The 18,535-nt window shown below is 50.8% G+C and overlaps 3 protein-coding genes across 3 annotated transcripts; 2 read left to right on the top strand and 1 right to left on the bottom strand.

Annotated features, from left to right (window-relative positions):
- Positions 1-341: 341 nt before the first annotated feature.
- On the top strand, positions 342-13,793 carry wdr33 (WD repeat domain 33). Its single transcript, XM_044135025.1, has 21 exons — positions 342-575; positions 1,958-2,176; positions 2,248-2,316; positions 2,492-2,596; positions 2,673-2,768; positions 4,186-4,337; positions 5,406-5,503; positions 5,577-5,703; positions 5,776-5,930; positions 6,053-6,131; positions 6,223-6,333; positions 6,439-6,533; positions 6,610-6,696; positions 6,794-6,933; positions 7,009-7,164; positions 7,567-8,139; positions 8,213-8,270; positions 8,348-8,630; positions 8,700-8,839; positions 8,929-9,078; positions 13,451-13,793. The coding sequence occupies exons 2-21, from the start codon at positions 1,973-1,975 to the stop codon at positions 13,594-13,596; spliced, it is 3,024 nt and encodes a 1,007-aa protein (XP_043990960.1). The 5' UTR covers positions 342-575; positions 1,958-1,972; the 3' UTR covers positions 13,597-13,793.
- A 147-nt stretch (positions 13,794-13,940) lies between these two features.
- Positions 13,941-15,240, bottom strand: sft2d3 (SFT2 domain containing 3). Its single transcript, XM_044135043.1, has one exon. It carries the CDS (start codon positions 15,238-15,240, stop codon positions 14,602-14,604), a length of 639 nt encoding a protein of 212 aa, XP_043990978.1. The 3' UTR covers positions 13,941-14,601.
- A 1,822-nt stretch (positions 15,241-17,062) lies between these two features.
- On the top strand, positions 17,063-18,533 carry si:ch1073-184j22.2 (dual specificity protein phosphatase 18). The gene has a single exon (XM_044135044.1). The coding sequence runs from the start codon at positions 17,063-17,065 to the stop codon at positions 17,678-17,680; it is 618 nt and encodes a 205-aa protein (XP_043990979.1). The 3' UTR covers positions 17,681-18,533.
- Positions 18,534-18,535: the final 2 nt, after the last annotated feature.

Genomic DNA, 18,535 nt, shown 5'->3' with positions numbered 1-18,535 from the left:
AACGCAAACATCACAACCAACAAGGACCAGAAATGAAATGGCGGAATTTCTGCAACAAAAGGTACATTGATGAGACAATATCTAAACAAACAATTCAACACAAAAATATACAAACATCTAAAAGTGATGTTAAGACAATCTAGATTATATTTCATCAAAAGAAAATATAAATATACAATTTTAAACAAAACATTTTCTAACCAATTTATACAAAACATTCCAGGGTTACATCAGAGTCAAAACCTGATTTATATATAATGTAATCGGTTAAAAATGGCTGAGCCACACAATACTCAGTTTCCCTTTATCCTTTGCTGGATGATGCAGAAGCAAAATCCCGCCCGTTGCGCAGGTTTCCCAGCATGCTTTTCATCGGGCCGAGAAGAAGAGGCGTCATGATGCAGTCCGCTGGCGGTTAACGTGATAAATCTGTCCATATTAGGCGATTAATCTGCTGGTATTGGGGAAGGATTCTGTGCACCATCTGCCGGTGAAGGCTGAGCTCCTCATGGTTCTCCAGAACCGGCCTCCAGAAGAACCCAGTCTGTTGATGACAGCCAGCTAGCTGATTGTTGGTGAGTTTCTGCCGGAACCGCCGTCGCCATTAAAGATGCTCATATGGCTGAAACGGGTCAGTACCGAACTGAAAAGCGGTGTTTAAAACCTCGGAACCTGTAGGGACCCAGTGGTTTGTTGTGACTCCGTCTGGAGAGACCTTCTAGGGGAACATCCGAGGATTCCTGCCGCCCCTGCGCCCCGTTAGGCTGTTAGCTGCTGCGGCTAACCCTCTTGGCATCAGCAGCGCTGATCGTTCGGTTAACGATCGGGGCTCCAGAACCAGGACCCAGGCATTAAATATCAGACACAGAGAAGCAGAACCAGGCATTAAGCTTCACTTCAGCACAGTTTTACATCTAAACGCTTAAACCCTGGAGCAGACAAGCTAATCCTGGGGTTGAAGCTGCTAGCTGCTGCTAACGGCCGCTGCTGGTTAACACCAAGTGAGCCCAAAGCAGGGAAGTTTAAAATAATAATACAATTATATTTATAATGCTCTTTACATGTCCAGCTCAACGTGCTACCGAATTACAATAAAAACATAAATCCACGTAAAATCAAACAGCAATAAGTTTAAACAGCAGAGGCTGGAGGAGAGAAGCTGTGGGGTCATTAGGAACAGGGTTCACCCGGAAGCATAGTGGATTGACCTCTGCCCTCCTCCCGTTCAAGCTCTCAGCATTTCCACAGTGAGTGGGTGAATTCAGGTTAGATAGTTCAGTTAGATTACACAGCCGGACTTGCTTTCATATTTACTTTCTCTAAAAACAAAGTTTTGGGTAAATAAACTGCGGCAGGAAAACTATTCGCTGAAAGTTAAAAAGAGAGGAGCAGGTGAGCAAACGAGCGCATCTCAGGCAACAACATAAATGTTGCACATAATTACCAGAATAAAAATTCCACATTATAATGTGAGTTTATAAATGGGTTCTCTGCGTTCCCAGCATCAGCTGCTATTAGGTGTAGCACCAGTTGTCTGAAATGTTGCTAAATATAGCAAGAAAGTTGGTGAGTTGGCAACATGGTGTTGACTGTTGTTAATTGAAAAGGTGCAACATGACCTAGTGGGCGGAGCTAAAAGTCAATTTTCAGAAGAGGCCAGGAGGCTCCCAGCAGTAACCGTGGAGTTGCTACTGGTGGTTTGATTCCCGGTCCTTTGTTTGCGTCCCTGATCAAAAAAATTCATCCACCTTGCCTGCTGGTGTTGGGGTCAAAAGGGCTGATGGGGCAAAAATTTGGAGCCTGTGTTCTGTTGGGGCAGCTGCAGCTAGAATCCAGTAGCCATCATCCATCATCAACGTGTGAATGAGGCCTTGAGGTTTCAATTGGAGATTTATAAATAAAGTGGATTATTATTATTACTATAATCTGCCTGCTGTGGAACCCGTCTGTGCTGCAGGTTAAGCTGGTCACCATGGCGACAGACGTGGGCTCGCCGCAGCGGTTCTTCCACATGCCGCGCTTCCAGCATCAGGCGCCGCGACAGGTGTTCTACAAGCGGCCCGACTTTGCGCAGCAGCAGGCCATGCAGCAGCTCACCTTCGACGGGAAGCGCATGAGGAAGGCCGTCAACCGCAAGACCATCGACTACAACCCGTCCGTCATCAGATACCTGGAGGTACCCGACCTCAGAACCGGTTCCGGCCCGCCACGCTGCCCGTTAACCCGGCTGTGTTCGTCTCCTTTCAGAACCGCCTGTGGCAGCGCGACCACCGGGACTTCAGGGCCATCCAGCCCGACGCCGGCTGCTACAACGACGTGAGTCACACCGCACCGGGTCGGAACCGGACCAGGACCTGACAATTATCGACTGGAACCTGGCCTGAACTAGACAATAACTGGCCTCAACCCGACCGAAACCTGACCAGAATCTGACTGCAACCCGACCACAACTGACCAGAACCGGGCCCTAACCGGACTGTGTGTTCTGCAGCTGGTTCCTCCTCTGGGAATGCTCAACAACCCGATGAACGCCGTCACCACCAAGTTCGTCCGGACCTCCACCAACAAAGTCAAGTGTCCCGTCTTCGTCATCAGGGTGAGAGGCCGCCGCTCTGCCGCATCTCTTCCTGTCTGCGTTTGGGTCTAACGGGTTGTCCCGGTTCTGTCTATAGTGGACCCCTGAGGGCCGCCGGCTGGTGACCGGGGCCTCCAGTGGAGAGTTCACCCTGTGGAACGGACTCACCTTCAACTTTGAGACCATCTTACAGGTAAAGACCCACGGACCCAGGTTCTGGTCGCTCCAACGGAACCGGACCAGTCTTAGCTTTTGTTGATCCAAACTTCCTCCAGAACCTTTGGTTAGGCCAGGCGCAAAAAGGTTGGCCCCTGTGGCCCGTAGAGCGTAAACCGTTCCCAGATTTGAGCTGCTAGCGCAGCGCCTGTTACTGCTAGCTTGTAAATCTCTGAATAGACTAAAGATCTGCTGCTGCTGGATCAACCTACTGGACCTCTCAGGTTCTGGTTCCAGAACCAGACATGGAGAAGCAGCATTCAGCTTCTATGCACCACAAATCTGGAACAAACTTCCAGAAAACCGAAAACAACCGAAACCCAGAGCTCCTTTAAATCGAGGCTAAACCCAGCTGGTTGAGTTGATGACTAATTAATGAAACATTGACCAACAGATGGGATTTGCCTGGATTATTTTAACGATGACCAGATGTAACGACTTATTGGTTTTCACAACTGTTAACTATATGATGATGATTTTATGTTCTCGTGATGAAATGAGCTCTGAACTGCCTTGGTGTTGAAATGTGCCATACAAATACAGTTAATTCATGTCAACACAACCAGACTGCTGTGATGCAGCATGAGCAGGAATCTGTCACTCAGTTATAATAAACTATCAGGATTCAACACCAAAAAACAAACATTTCCCACAAAAAACATCCAGACTGTTGCAGTTTCATGTCTTCAGGCTTGATGTTCATCTGAACACAGCAGCAGTAGATCAGCTCAGTGTTGACTGAACTGAAACACAGCTAGCATACCTCACACTTTCACAATACATGTTTTTAATTTAAACCTTTTATTGACCTGTTATTATTTATTTAGCTCTCTGCCTGTCTGTCTGTCTGTCTGTCTGTCTGTCTGTCTGTCTGTCTGTCTGTCTGTCTGTCTGTCTGTCTGTCTGTCTGTCTGTCTGTCTGTCTGTCTCTCTACATGTTATAACCCTCCAATTTAATTTTGCTATTATAAATATTTTATAACACCCTTGGATATTGTATTTGTGTGGATCTTGTTCTCTTCTGTGTTGTGCTTTGATCCTGTGTATTTCATATTTCTTCAATACTTTTTGGAGTTAAGTGAACAGAGGAAGTGGAACAAACGTCAAAATAAGAGCATGAATGTAAATGCCTAACAACTTGAAGAATTCTAAACCAAATCTTTAACACAGCTTTTCTAACTGATCATTTATTTTAAAAAAAGAGCAAATTATTTAGTTCTTACTGATGTAATTTAATCAAATTAATTTAGGGGAATCTAAACATGCTAAACGTTTTCAAAGTTAGCTAAACTGCTAAGCTGAAAATTAGCTCTGCTCTCTATCTATCTCAGTTCTCACCACTGTGTGGAAGGTAGCAGCAGACCTCTGACCTCCTGACCCCTCTGTGTGTGCAGGCCCATGACAGCCCGGTGCGGGCCATGACCTGGTCCCACAACGACATGTGGATGCTGACGGCGGACCACAGCGGCTACGTCAAGTACTGGCAGTCCAACATGAACAACGTCAAGATGTTCCAGGCTCACAAGGAGGCCATTAGAGAAGCCAGGTTTGCTCCCAGTCTCTGTAGCTCAGGCCACCGGGGGGCGCTGTGGTTCGGTTCTGACGCTGCAGCGACCTGCTGTTGGATCTGTGCATCATGAGTTGTTCTGAATGAAGTCATCCTGTTTCCACGTTGGGCCGGCCCGTTGATCAATAAAGTTCTGGTCCGTGACCCAGCAGCAGCTGCTTGGGTCCAAGTGAAGCGCTCACTTCCTGAATAGTGGAACCAAGTCTCCCATGATGCAGCTGGACAGAAGCTCCGCCCCCGGGCTGCCGTCACAAACCTTGAACCTCCAGGTCCTAATGGGTCCAAACGGATCTGACTGATCAGAACCAGGCTGATGAAACCTACGTGTTGAGCAGAAAGACGCCTGAAGGTTTCCGCTGGTTCTGAATCCCTGACCCATGTCCGTTCCCAGCAGAACCAGGTCAGTTCTGAAATCCAGACCTTCTGAACCCACTGGACCGGTTCTGGTTACAGTTTCACATGTTTTAGTCCAGGTTCTCCAGAACCACCAGCCGGATCTGTCTGCTGGTTCTGTTGGACCCTTTTCGGCTTGGTAGCTGTAGAACCCGCTCCATGTCAGAACCTGCCATTTTCAAACCCAGAACCGGTCCATTTAACGACGGCTGGCTCTGACGGGCCATTGGTTAATCGCCATGGAAACGGCTTCAGATGAAGGACCCAGCTCTGAACCGGGTCACAGACGATACCAGGTGGGTTGAACAGAACCTGAGCTGCTTCAGGAACTGAGAAAAACAGGAAGTCGGGTCGGTTCTGGAACCAGGTTGTGACCCGGTGGTTTGTCATGCAGGGCCCAGAACCAGTCAGATGTTCTCTTAACCAACTGGGCCGGGTCAGTTCTGATGATCCAACTGGGTCAGAACCTTCAACACATCCAGAACTGCAGGATTGGGTTCTACTGACTGAAACGGATTCAGATCTCTGCAGAGGTTCATCTACACAACTGGTCCAGAACCACAGGTTCTGATTGGAAGACTGGTTGTGGCAGATGTAAAGGTCCTCCAGAACCGGCCCAGCTGTGTGACTCCTCTTCCTCCTCTTCGTCCTCAGCTTCTCTCCCACCGACAACAAGTTCGCCACCTGCTCCGATGACGGCACCGTCCGGATCTGGGACTTCCTGCGCTGCCACGAGGAGCGGATCCTTCGAGGTACCGGTTCCAGATCCGTCAGAACCCACCCGGACCGCAGCAGAACCTCTGACGGTGTGCTGTGGTTGTGCAGGTCACGGCGCCGACGTGAAGTGCGTGGACTGGCACCCCACCAAGGGGCTGGTGGTGTCCGGCAGCAAGGACAGCCAGCAGCCCATCAAGTTCTGGGACCCCAAGACGGGTCAGAGCCTGGCCACGCTGTGAGTACCACGCCCATCAGAACCCGACCGCGGCACCCGCAGAACCTCACCGTCACAACTGTCCCTCCCCAGCCACGCCCACAAGAACACAGTGATGGAGGTGAAGTGGAACCTGAACGGGAACTGGCTGCTGACGGCGTCCCGCGACCATCTCTGCAAACTCTTCGACATCCGGAACCTGAAGGAGGAGCTGCAGGTGTTCCGGGGCCACAAGAAGGAGGCCACAGGTGAGGGGGCACCAGGACCGGTACCAGGACCGGTTCCCCTGAGACATTCAGGTCAACCAGAGATGCTGGCCTCCAGATAAGTCTACAACTGTGACCTCTGACCTCTGCTGTTGTGTCCTTAGCGGTCGCCTGGCACCCGGTCCACGAGGGTTTGTTCGCCAGCGGAGGCTCCGACGGGTCGCTGCTGTTCTGGCATGCCGGGTAAGAAGCTGATCAGAACCAGACGGTGTCTGTACGGGCCATGTTGGTACCGTGACCCGGTACCGTGACCCGGTTCTGTGACTCTCTGCAGGGTGGAGAAGGAGGTGGGCGGCATGGAGATGGCCCATGAAGGGATGATCTGGAGTCTCGCCTGGCACCCTCTGGGTCACATCCTGTGTTCTGGTTCCAACGACCACACCAGGTATGCATCCGTACTGGTACCGGTACATGACACACACAGAACCAGAACCAGGCAGGAACTCCACATGCTGTTTCAGGTTGATGCTCATCTGGTTCTGTTCTACAGTAAGTTCTGGACCAGGAACCGACCCGGGGACAAGATGAGAGACCGTTACAACCTGAACCTGCTTCCCGGGATGTCGGAGGACGGCGTGGAGTACGGTAAGCTGCAGAGGCCAAGCAGAACCAGAACCTCTGGGTCTCAGTATCTGCAGCAGGAAGTTCTGTTTGTGTCCAGATGATGTGGAACCCAACAGCCTGGCCACCATTCCTGGGATGGGTATCCCGGAGCAGCTGAAAGCGGCCATGGAGCAGGAGCAGAGCAGTAAGTTCTGGAGGAACCGACCGGACCGGACCGGAGTGACGGTCTCAGGTGTTCCTCTGAGGTCTCAGGTGTTCCTCTGGCGCTGCCCCACCTGCAGGTAAAGAGGCGGCTGCCGAGGTGGAGATGTCCATCCCTGGACTGGACTGGGGCATGGACGAGGTGATGGGCCGGGACTCCAAGAAGGTTCCTCAGAAGAAGGTTCCGTACGCCAAACCGATCCCGGCGCAGTTCCAGCAGGTACGCGCCCGCTCCTGACCCGGAGGAAGTGATGTCATGTAACCATGGTGACCGACTGTGGACGTCTGCCTGCAGGCTTGGGCGGAGAACAAAGTTCCCATGATGCCCCCGTCTGCAGATCTGTCAAAGGACCGGAACCTGGAGCAGAAGGTGGAGGGGAAGAAGAAGACCCAGGCGGAGCTGGAGCAGGAGATGGCGGCGCTGCAGTACACCAACCCCCACCTGCTGGAGGTAAACACCAACCCCTTCAGGTTGAAGTCTACCAGACCGGATCAGAACCAGCTCTGGACTTTAGCAGAACCCGAACCGGTCCACCATCAGAGGCCGACAGAATGTCATTAGCATTAGCAGCTCTGAATCTGTCCAGGCCGTTCCTCTCCTGAAGGATTTTAGATCAGAGCGGAAGATTAGATCTATAGATCTCTAATTTATTCATCCATCCTGATCCAGAGTTAAACTAGATCTACATTAGAAGGCCGTGGTGCCGAGCTTCAGCGGGTCGGAGTGAGTCTGCACTGCTAACAGAGGCTAAGCTAGCATTAGCGGCTAGCTTCAGGCCATCAGATTAAATCAGGCGGATTCAACAAAGGTTCTAGGATCCAGTGGTTCTGACTTGGTTCTGTTTGTCTGCAGCAAATGAAGATGAGCCAGATGAACTCAGATGGGAATATGGGCCCCCCACAGGGACCGGGCTCCATGCCCCCCTATCCGGGCCCTGGGGGGCCGGGCCCTCCTGGTCAGCAGGGCTACGCTCCAAACATGCCTCACCAGCAGATGGCGCCCCCCATGGGCCCCGCAGGGATGCAGCAGACCTTTATGCAGCCTGGACAGATGGGGCCTCCTTCTGGACCCCAATCTCATCAGGGCCCCCCTCAAGGCATGATGGGCCCCTCAGACATGCAAGAACCACAGAGACATCCTGGCCCGCCGAGACACATGGGTCCCCCAGGACCTCATGGGATGGGGCCCAGGGGCATGCAGGGGCCCCCTGGTGGGATGATGGGGCATCCTCCTCGAGGAATTGGTTTAAGGGACCCTCAAGGGCCCCCGCCCCAAGGGAACATGATGGGTCCCCAGGGCCAAATGCAGGGTGGAATGATGGGGCCCCCACCCAGGACACACGGCAACATGCCTAACAACTATGGGATGGGCAACATGCAGGGGGCCCAAGGAGGCATGCAGGGCCCCCCATACATGCAGCATCAGGTGAGTGGGGGGGTGCAGTGGGGCCCATCTGGCTGAAGGTCTGCATCCAAAGTAACGGATTTGGTATTTGCAGGGCCAGAACTCTGGACCCATGATGCATGGGATGGGGCCCCCAGGGCCCAACAACAAAGGTCAGTAGATGTGGGGTCCCTCTGGAGTCTTTACCAGATGTTTATGTTCCTCATGGTGGCGTCTCTTGTTTTCCCAGGAGACCATCGAGGGCCGCCCCCGAACCACCACATGGGTCCCACAGACCGGCAGGGGCCCGGAGGCCCGGGGGGGCCAGACCAAGGCTCTTACTGGGGAGACGGCCAGCAGGGCCGGAGGGGCCCCCAGGACGGAGGACAGGACTTCCACGTGCGGGGGGAGGACAGCTGGAGGCCGGGGTACCAGGGGGGCGGCCACCGGGGGGGCGCCCACCGGGGGGGCGGGGCCTGGGGCTCCGATGACCGTTTTGGTGCAGGGGACTTCAGAGGACGGCGGGACGACAGGTGGGCGAACCGTGTGTGTGGGTGAGGCTGGTTCTGAACGGTTCTGACCCATTCTGGCTCCTGTCGCAGGTTCCGAGGGGGCGGTCCCGGCCGAGGGGGGCGGGGCTACAGCGAGGACTACGGCGGCCAGGAGGAGGGCTTCGACGGCGGCGAGGAGGTCGGCCGAGGCTGGGAGTCCGGGGGCCGAGGGAGGGCCCCCCGGGGAGGAGGTGAGGGGGCGGGGCCAGTGATGGGGGCGGGGCCAGTGACGTCTGAAGGGCCGTTTTTCACACTGACCCTCGTCTCCTCCTGTCCTCAGGCCATGACGGGTTTCGGGACGACGGTTCGTCCCCGGGGGGGCGGGAGCGTCCCTCGTCCATGCAGGGGATGGACATGGCGTCCCTGCCGCCCCGGAAGCGTCCCTGGCAGGACGGCCCCGGGACCGGGGACCACGAGGCTCCAGACGGAGGTCAGTGATTCGTGACGTTCAGTTAAAGGAGCATGTCGTATAAAATCCACTTTTGTAGCCCTTGAATAATAATTTTAATTTTTTACTTAACTTTTTATTTGGAGGGGCAAGTTACAATTACACTGTACAGTTTAACTTCCAACACAGTGGAAGTACAGAAAGGTGTAACATAAACCCATCCAGGATTTATTATTTATTTCTTTGAACAGAAACCAAACATCCATAACTAAAGAGTTATGTGGGTGGTAGAGGAGGGTCTGGTCTGATTTTTCTTATGTTAGGGGGAAAACACAATCTGAGCATAGTTTAGCTATAATCCTGAACCAGGGAACAGCACACCAGTATTTGCATGTAATAAACATATTTAGTCTACAGGAATGACTGATTTTGTCCATTTAGACCAGATCCTGAAGAATGATTCCCTTCGACCTTAAACAGAAATGAAAACTTCTCCATAATGTAAATGTCCAGGACAACATTGACCCAGTCCTCAACTGTAGCTGCTTCAGGCTTCAACCATTTCCTGGTGATTGTCTTTTTGCATAAATAATAATGTTTTACTTTGAGTGTCTAAGAATGCTGCGCTGCCTAGGTTTGTTGACATTATTTTTGGGTTATATTTTTCAGTTAGTCCATTTTTCTCAGTTGTCTGTGAAATGCTAAACAAGGTCATGACCTTTTCTGATCAGTTTTGTGAGGCCACCAGTTTGTCCCCTGGCAGTGATTGTGTCGTCAAAGTGTTGGTGGTTTTAACCCAACCGTTCCCCACAGCGCCTCTTCAGGGCGTCTGGCTGCGTTTTGGTTTTCTGTTTTTTGAGCTCCAGCAGAACGGAGAGATTTTCTGACAGACTTCATCTGATTGACGGTCGGTTCCTTCTCTCTGTGGAAGCGCTAAGCTGCTAATAACGCTAAAGTGACAGCAAAGCTCATTTTAGACATGAATGCTGTTGGAATGACGTCCTGGCCATTGGTCAGCATTGAACCTCCTGTTAGCGCTGTGTGCTAGCTGCTAGCTGCCTCCTGGAGGATACAACTGTTCTGCATGCTTTGGATATAATTATTAGTTTTTGCTGTTTTTGTCTTGGGGAACAAAAATGATCCAGTTGCATTCGATGACGCCTTGATTACGTTGAGGTTTGGTTTAATACGTTCATGTTGTGGCAGCATGATGATGATGATGATGATGATGATGATGATGATTTATTTCAGACATTTCACCAGCAAAACATAATAAAGTAAGAATTTCATATTTCTAGGTGTAAATACAATAACTTATTACCAAATATACAAACTCCAATTCATGTAAATCCACTTTTTGCTCCGAGTCTGAAGAGGAGGATGAAGTTTGACTTTTATAATCAGAACCTTTTTCCATTCAGTTATTCATATCAATAATCTGGCCATTTCCTGAATCCCTTAAATCTAAATAGGTCCTGAACCAGATGAAAATAACACACACACACACACACACACACACACACACACTCTTGCCCAGGTCATCCTCTGCTGTAACTCCCTGTTGCTTCTCATAAAACCTTTTTCAGGTTTTTGTCTCAGTGTTGTTTTCATGCTGGTTCAAACGTTTAAAGTTCTGAAGTTCAGCTTTTCTCTCAGGTCAGATTCTCACTCTATCAGTAAACGATGTCTGAATATTTTCTGGTAATAGTTTGTTTCTAGTTTGTTATACCCTCAAAATAATCCTTTACCACAGCTCCTCCTCCAGTCTGTTAATATTCACAACCATCCAGTTCAGGATCTGCTCCCTCAGCTTTAGTCCAGGTTTCAGAGATAGTTGCATGTAAGCGTCTGCTGTTGAAATGTATTGATGAGTAAAGCAGTGGCAACAGTTAACAATATTGTATATATATATATATATATATATTGTAGAAGTTATTTTCTGGATCCAGATCCTTCTGCTTGTCTTGACTTTTCTATTTTATATTGACTTTCAGAATGTTTGCAGTTCCAGGTAAATTAGCTGGAGGTGTTGATGTTGGATCCATATTTGATGAAATCTCCTTTAATCTGTGTTTGGGAGTCATGTGATCACCAGTCATTCACTTGTTTTCATCCGGGTCCAGAACCGCCGCCTCCTCCGGAGCTCCATTCACTTCTTTCTTTCTCCATGCCGACTGGATCCGTTTCTGCTTTCTCAGAACCCGGGCCGTTCTGGTGATGTCGGCGTTGTTCTTGGTCAGGTGCTCGTTAATAAAGACATCGGATCATTTCAGCCACTTCCTTGTTTTAGCAAAGCAAACTTGTTTCCTCTTTGTGGGTCTCATGATGATGGCAGGTTCATCATCTTTTTCTTTCTTGGAAGCAGCTGCATCAGCTGCAGCACAGTCCACCTCTGTCCCCGGGGTCCGGAGGAAAGAAGCTGTCCGTTTGTCTGTGGAGTCAAACATTTCAGCTGATGGTTCACTGGCCGGACCCGGTGCAGCCACCGCGCTGGCAGACAAACAGCCAGTGATGATCAATTTGTTTATCCTGTTTTATTGCTCCAAATCAGCCACTGGGTTCTGCAACACAGGGATCCGTTTGTCCTTTTCCTCATTAGGACGTCTCAACGACTCCACTTGTTGTCTCAGGTCCAGGATGTTGTTTAGATGGCGCCGTATTGCTGCCACGTGCTCAGAGAGAAAGTTCAAGGATTTTCAATGTCCTCAAGATTCTCAGATGCTTGAATCTTTTTGGGTTTCATTCTCTTCCAATTCCACTTTTAGTTTTGATGTTTGTTTCTTTGTAAAATCAAATTTGCAAGAAGAGTGAAAACAGAACAATCCACATCATCAGGACAAAACATTCATATAGTTTCTGTCACATGCATGGACTGTCGTTGCACTACATATTGTAGGTAGTTGATATGGATGGGAGTAAATCCAGTAATGACATCACAGTGATGCCTTTGTGTGACTGCGTGGTTCTGCTGGTTCTTGGTTCTGCTCTGGGTCCAACATGGACGAGTCTTCCCTGGTTCACACCTTTAATGACTTTAGGAATAAAAAGTTTCTGTTTTCATGCTGCTGCTGTCTGTCGCCTGTGCGACCTGGAGGTGGCGCAGCGTGAAATGTCTCCTTCACATTCAAAATGGCCGCAGCAAAACGACTTTCTGCCTCAGAACAGGAGGGACCAGGAACTCGGACCAACGCACTGCGGTTCTCCTGAACGGCAAAAAGCGTTCCAGCTGCTTTCCTTAACGACTTCACCAGAACCACCCACAGCATCATCCACTCTGTGGGTCCAGACTCTGGCTCTGGATGCGTCTGGCCCCCAGCGGTACCAGACGGGACGTTACCCGTCACCAGCAGAAAACGAACAACACAAAAACTAAATGCAGCAGTCTAAAATCTGACCTCAGACTCATCCCCGTGTAAAGAAACGGATAATTCAGGAACTGAAGCAAAGTCTCAGACAGTGGCTCTGCTGAGCATAAGATCAGGACCGGGACCAGGACCGGGACCAGGACCGGGACCAGGACCAGGACCAGCTCGGAGCAGATTCAGAAATTCCTGACAAGCAAAACGGAGCAGGAGACGTCGCTACAATCCATCAGGATTCATTCAAATGTAGAAAGGTTTTCCTGGCAAAAATCAACTTGGATAAATCCAGATAAACGTCCAGATAGTGAGAAATGTGTCTGATTCAGCATGTTGGCCCAGCAGCACACGGTCCAGGACCTGATGGTCACTGGGTTAAGGGTTAAGGGTTAGGGGTTAAGGGTTGGGGGTTAGGGCTGCTGGCTGCCAGTCGGTGTGAATGTTTCTCTGATTGCTTCATTTCATAACTTGGATTCAGGTCTTTCTTGCAAAGTAAACATTTCATCGGAGCCGCTCTTCCTCCTGGCCGTTAAGCCGTAACCATGGAGATGAGCTGGGAGATAACGGCCTCGCTAAGCGTTCACATATCCTCTCAGGTTCCGGTTCTGCATCCAGAACCAGACATGGAGAAGCAGCATTCAACTTCTATGCACCACAAATCTGGAACAAACTTCCAGAAAACTGAAAACCAGCTGAAACCCTGAGCTCCTTTAAATCCAGCCTGAAACGAAATGTTTGCTCTTCAGTCGATCGACTCGGATCCGTTTCATTTTAGTTCTGAAATTAGAAATACTCTGAAATGTTTTTCCTAATGCAGTTTTGTATTTTTAAAAATTCACCAATAGTCAAACCATTATATTCAGCACATTCTTGCAAAATAAAATAGAATTTGTAAATGTTTCATGCCATTTAATCTGAATGTTATTACTAACGGGGCCCCGTCTCCTGATTTCTCTTCATTGCATTCATTTCATAATTTTTCATCATTAATTTTTACTGAATGTTTTGCAGGTTTGATCTGAATCTCAGGATTTTCCCTCTTCATGTCTCCGCAGGAGGACGACCTCAGAGGGACGACGGCGGCGGCTACGGGCCCCCGGGGCGGGGCGGGCGGGGCGGCTGGGGCCCGGGGGGGCCAGGGCTGAGGAGGGGGGGGCCGCCACCCAGAGGGGGGCCGAGGGCCGGGGGGCGGGGCCGGTAGGGCCGCTCACCGCCTCCAGACTGTTGGTCATGTGATCTGGCTCACCTGGGGGCGTGGCCACTCGGGGGGCGTGGCCACTCGGGGGGCGTGGCCAGCTGTCTGACGTAGAGACTCAGTTTTGTTTCTGCAGCGTTTTCTAACAGATTTCTATGTGTTTGTGTTTTCACCGAACTGGACAATAAAGATTCACACTTGAACTGCTGGGGCGCGGCGCCCCCTGCGGGCCGCCCAAATAACGTGTTTGATTGGTCAGAATCAGATGGCAGGTTCTGGTTCTGACCCGCTGACTCCCTGTATTCATAATAAAAGAACCGGTCCACCTTAAATCCCAAACGGAGAACGAGCCGGATGGATTTCTTTCACCAGAACCAGAACCCGTCTGATGGCACAGGTTCTGGTCGGTGAATCCCAGGGTTCCTATGGAGTCTGACGTGGTCCAGTTAGACCAGCTCCCCGTGATGTCACTGTTTTAATTCCCTCATCTCCCACCAGGTTGTTTGTTTGATACGGAACCAGGAGGAACCCTGGGGTCCAGTTAACTAGTCTGGAACCAGAGTCTGGGTTTTCATGTCTGTGTAGGAAGGTTATAGAAGGTTCTGTTGGACTTTTCCATGTCAAAGTCAGAGTCTCATTTTGGATAAATATCAAACCATCCAGAACCGTTAGGAACCAGGTGGTAAAAACCCAGTTGGCTCGTAGAACCTTCGGTACAAGGAACGCAGGACAGGAAGCCAGAAGTGATGGCAACATCAGAACCCCATAACAAACCCGACCGTTGGAACCCAGTTAGGGAGTCCAGAACCAGTAAAGACCCAGTCCGCTGGTAGAACCTGTTTTATTAGCAAAGCTACAACAACTCAGAACCAGAACCACCCTACCCCCCCATCACAGTTTTTGTACTTTGGTCCTTCGAACTCCAGATCCTCCTGGCAGTCAGCGCCCAGGGTTTATTCCTCCAGAGGAATGTCTCGATCCACTCCGGTTCGGTTCTAGGTTTAGTTCCGCTCAGATCGACAGAGTTCTGCCACTGACGGTCCTCTTGAGGACGGAGAAAGTCCAACCGCCCAGAACCCGGATCCCAGCGCTGCCCCCGGGCAGCAGCGCCACCAGGCAGCCCAGGATGAGCGCCACCTGCAGGCCGGCTCCCAGTGCCGTCAGCACGGTGCTGTGGAGGCCCAGAGCGGCGTATAGCGTCCCGGCCAGGGCGGTCAGGTAGGCCGCAGCCCCGGGGGAGCGGTGCAGGCCGGCCAGCAGCCGGCTGGGCCCCCGCAGCGCCGCCACCGCCGCCACAGCGAACAGCGAGCCCAGCGTCCAGAGCAGCGCGAACTTCCGGGCGTAGAGGAGCAGCAGCGGGGCGTAGAGGACCGACAGCCCGAAGCACAGAGCCGACATGGCCGCGCAGAGTCCGAACCCCAGCAGGCGCTGCTTCCGGGTCACTCCGGGCAGGCACGGGTCCGGGTCGGCCGACCAGGGCCAGGAGGAACCGGAGCTCTGCCCGGACCACGGACTGGACCACCGGCCGAACCAGCTGCCCGGTACCGCTTCCGGTTCGCCCACTTCCACCAAGGTGCTGGAGCTGGACTTGGCTCCGCCGCTTTTGGACTGGGTCAGGTACTCCTGGAGCTGTCGGTTCAGTTCGGCCATGACGGTCGGGTTCGGGACTTCTTCGCGGGGGGAGAGAGGTTCTGGTGGTGTGTGCTGCCTCTTCTGGTCAGAGGCAGAACTGTAAAAACAATCACTCAGCTCTGTGACCGGAACCGAACCTTCTGGTTCTGTGGAGCTAAAACAGTCTCATAAATCACAAATGCACAGGATGAGATCCACACTTGATTTCTTGATTCAAACACAAATATATCTTGATTTCCAAGCTGCTTCTGGCCTGTGAGTTGCTGCATTTGTGTGAATTTTGATACTCAATCCACAAATGTCTTTAAGAAATGGCGTATCAGTAACCAATCAGATAGCTTCCTTGTTTCAGCCAATCACATTAACCCATTTCAGCAGCGCTGTAGCCATGACGACGCTCTGACCGTTTCGACCTCAGCCTGGCTTCTGGCAGCGACAGAGGAACGGTAAGTGAAATATCCATCAGCTGTTTATTCCAATGTTATGATTATCGTGAAGTGAATCTTGTCATGTGAATTATGAGACTGAATGTAGGTGATAAATAATTGCAACCAAGTAAAATATTTTAACTCTGCTCCAAAGATAAAGGTTGTTAAATGAGTTTTTAACCCCCAACACCTCGTGTTATGAAAAGGTTTTTACAAATCTTGAACTACTTCCCAAATTGCTGTTAATTTGGGAAGTAGTTCCATATGGTTCTCTAGGAACCACATGGTTCCTAGAGAATAAAGCTATAGCCATGGATGAAGCTCCACTCAGGCGTAATGACACATCAGCGCATTTAGTTGATCAGAACTTTCTAAATACTAAACAGATTTCCACACTTTTTTCCTATAAACCTCAATCTAACAGCTATCATAGCTTCATTTACAAGGAATTTTGTAAGTATTATTAAGTATTGGATTGATTCATGGTTCAGCATATTTAAATATTCTTTGTGGGGAAAACAGAATAAGAGTATAATATTCTGATATTGATGTATAATTTTACAAAGGACACAGGCGGTCATCATTTTTTAATATCTGTTTAGTTAGAAACAAAGGTGATTCAATAATAATTAATACTCTATCATATACATATATTTACATGCTCAAAAATTATTTTTCATGTCTTCCAGCCGAGGAGTCCATCGATGTGAACAAAAGTATCCGGCAGTGCTGAGGCTTCTTCTGCTGCTTTGGTTTAACCAAGATGGCCGCTCCAAGATGGCCGCCATGTTTCTACTCTTTATGTCAGTCAATAAAACCAGCTTTTATTATTTTACTGCGATTTTATGAAAGTCGGTCATGTGGTGCCTTCAGGAGCTCAACCTGCTGTAGAAAATCACAACTAGGGGAACCTGGGCCTCACCCGGTTCCGCCTGATTTTCTGGACTGGGACCCCCCCAGGTTCGGGTTGTTCCGGGTTGGATGTCTGGTTTTATTTCGGTCCGGGTCATGTGACCCGAGGTCAAGCTTCAGCTGCAGGGTTATTAATAACCCTGGTGGCTGATTGGCCGCCGGGCCGGGCCAGAACCTGGTAGAGTGACCGGGTCTCATTCTCAGTTCCGGTTCGGGACGCATCGGCAGGTAAGCCTGGATTTTCTGTTTCTATCGGAGCCCGATTTAGAGGTGGGTGGGAATAAAACCCAGAGGGGAAACGTGCAGGTTGGGATGTTATGAATATTACTTTCCTCATTCCAGTGGCGTCACTTCCTGTTAAGGGGTCATCGCCTGTTTTCATGCATTAGAACCAGATTAGCGGCAGTAAATCTAACGGCAGTTTAAAGCTTTCCGGTTTCCTCCCTCAGCTCACCTGGAGTCACCTGTTGGTGACTCGTGCGTCCTGCCAGGCGCTCCTGATGGCGCTCTCCCAGGTCACGCCCTCCCTCTTCCTTAGCGGAGCCGACGCCCCCCTGAACGGCGCTCTGATGTCACAGAAAGGCATCACGCTGATAGTGAACGCCACGCTAAGCCACGCCCTCCCCGCCCACCCGGGCGTGGAGTGTCTGCGCGTTCCCGTCAGCGACCTGCCGTGCGAACGCCTCGGCCTGCATTTCGACCGCGTGGCGGAGCGTATCCATGACAACCGCGCCGGATGCACGCTGGTGCATTGCGTCGCGGGGAGGAGCCGCTCCCCGGCGCTGGTCATGGCGTACCTGATGAGGTTCCGCGGCGCCACGCTGCGCCAGGCTCACCGCCGCGTCCTGGAGAGCCGGCCCTGCATCCGCATCAACGCCGGTTTCTGGGAGCAGCTGCTGCAGTACGAGAGGAGGCTGTACGGCCGCAACACGGTCCGGGTGGAGCCCGAGGGGCCACAGGGGCCTCACCGGGCCACCGCTCCGATGAGCAGCCAGTTGACATCTATACCCAGATCTCCTGTGATGTCACGCTCTCAGGTGATGATGTCACCACATAAATTAATAAGAGAATCTACCGTGTCATCAAAGAGCAACAGAACAATTTACAAACTGCTGTGAGTGGGCGGAGCTACATTACCTGGACAAGTGTGGAGCAGCTGTTCACCTGGCCAGCAGCCTGGACCACCAGAACCAGTAACTGGACCAGAACCAGTCTGGGGACAGGAAGTGAGTCTGTTCTGTTCTGCTTAGTTTTGCTGCTGATCAATAAATAATTTCCACCAGAGCGTCTCCTTGCTGTTCCTCACCACCACCAGCAGGGGGCGGTGTGGCTTCAGGGGAGGCGACCTGTAGAAACTGCAGTTCCGGTTCAGAGGTGGAAACAACCCTAAAACCTCATAATTATCAACCTCTTCATTCAGACAACTAATTATTCTGCAGCTCATTAGATATTTATGATTATAAAAACATGGAGAATAAAAAATCAGACAAATTAATCATGTAGATTAGAAAACTGAAGGTAAGTTAATAACAAACAAAAAGAGAGGAAAATATTTTATTCAAAATACAGAACAATTTTATCAGAACCCAAAAGATCTTAACGGTGGCTCTTGGGGGCCCAGCAGGTTGTGCTGAGGGAACACAAACACAGGGTCCGTCAGAACCTGAAACTTGGTGGTGGCAGCATCATACTGTGAAGAAGTAGTGGCGGTTCACCTTCCAGCAGGACCACCAGAGATATATGTAGGTTCTTCTGGGTTCTGGATGTGACTGACCTTGGAGGTTCTGCGGTTTCTCCTCGGTTGGCGATCCTCCTGAAGAACTGCATGGTGACGGCGCCTCCTGCAGGACACACATCGTTAGCACTAGCGCAGTAGAATGATCGCATTCACCACCTTCGTCATCACTTCCCCTCATACAGGGAAGGAACTGGTTCCCCCAGCAGCAGCTCCCCCTGGGCCAGCCGCCCCCAGC

Source organism: Gambusia affinis, linkage group LG12 (assembly GCF_019740435.1).
Source record: "Gambusia affinis linkage group LG12, SWU_Gaff_1.0, whole genome shotgun sequence".
Classification (NCBI taxonomy): Eukaryota; Metazoa; Chordata; class Actinopteri; order Cyprinodontiformes; family Poeciliidae; genus Gambusia; species Gambusia affinis.
Note: the sequence above shows the minus strand (reverse complement) of the source record. Positions and strands in the feature narration are given on the sequence as shown.

Coding starts and splice junctions, on each gene's coding strand:
- sft2d3 (XM_044135043.1), bottom strand. CDS start 15,240: ATGGCCGAACTGAACCGACAGCTCCAGGAGTACCTGACCCAGTCCAAA.
- wdr33 (XM_044135025.1), top strand. CDS start 1,973: ATGGCGACAGACGTGGGCTCGCCGCAGCGGTTCTTCCACATGCCGCGC. Junction 4,338..5,405: donor GAGGCCATTAGAGAAGCCAG/GTTTGCTCCCAG, acceptor CTTCGTCCTCAG/CTTCTCTCCCACCGACAACA. Junction 5,504..5,576: donor CGAGGAGCGGATCCTTCGAG/GTACCGGTTCCA, acceptor GTGGTTGTGCAG/GTCACGGCGCCGACGTGAAG.
- si:ch1073-184j22.2 (XM_044135044.1), top strand. CDS start 17,063: ATGGCGCTCTCCCAGGTCACGCCCTCCCTCTTCCTTAGCGGAGCCGAC.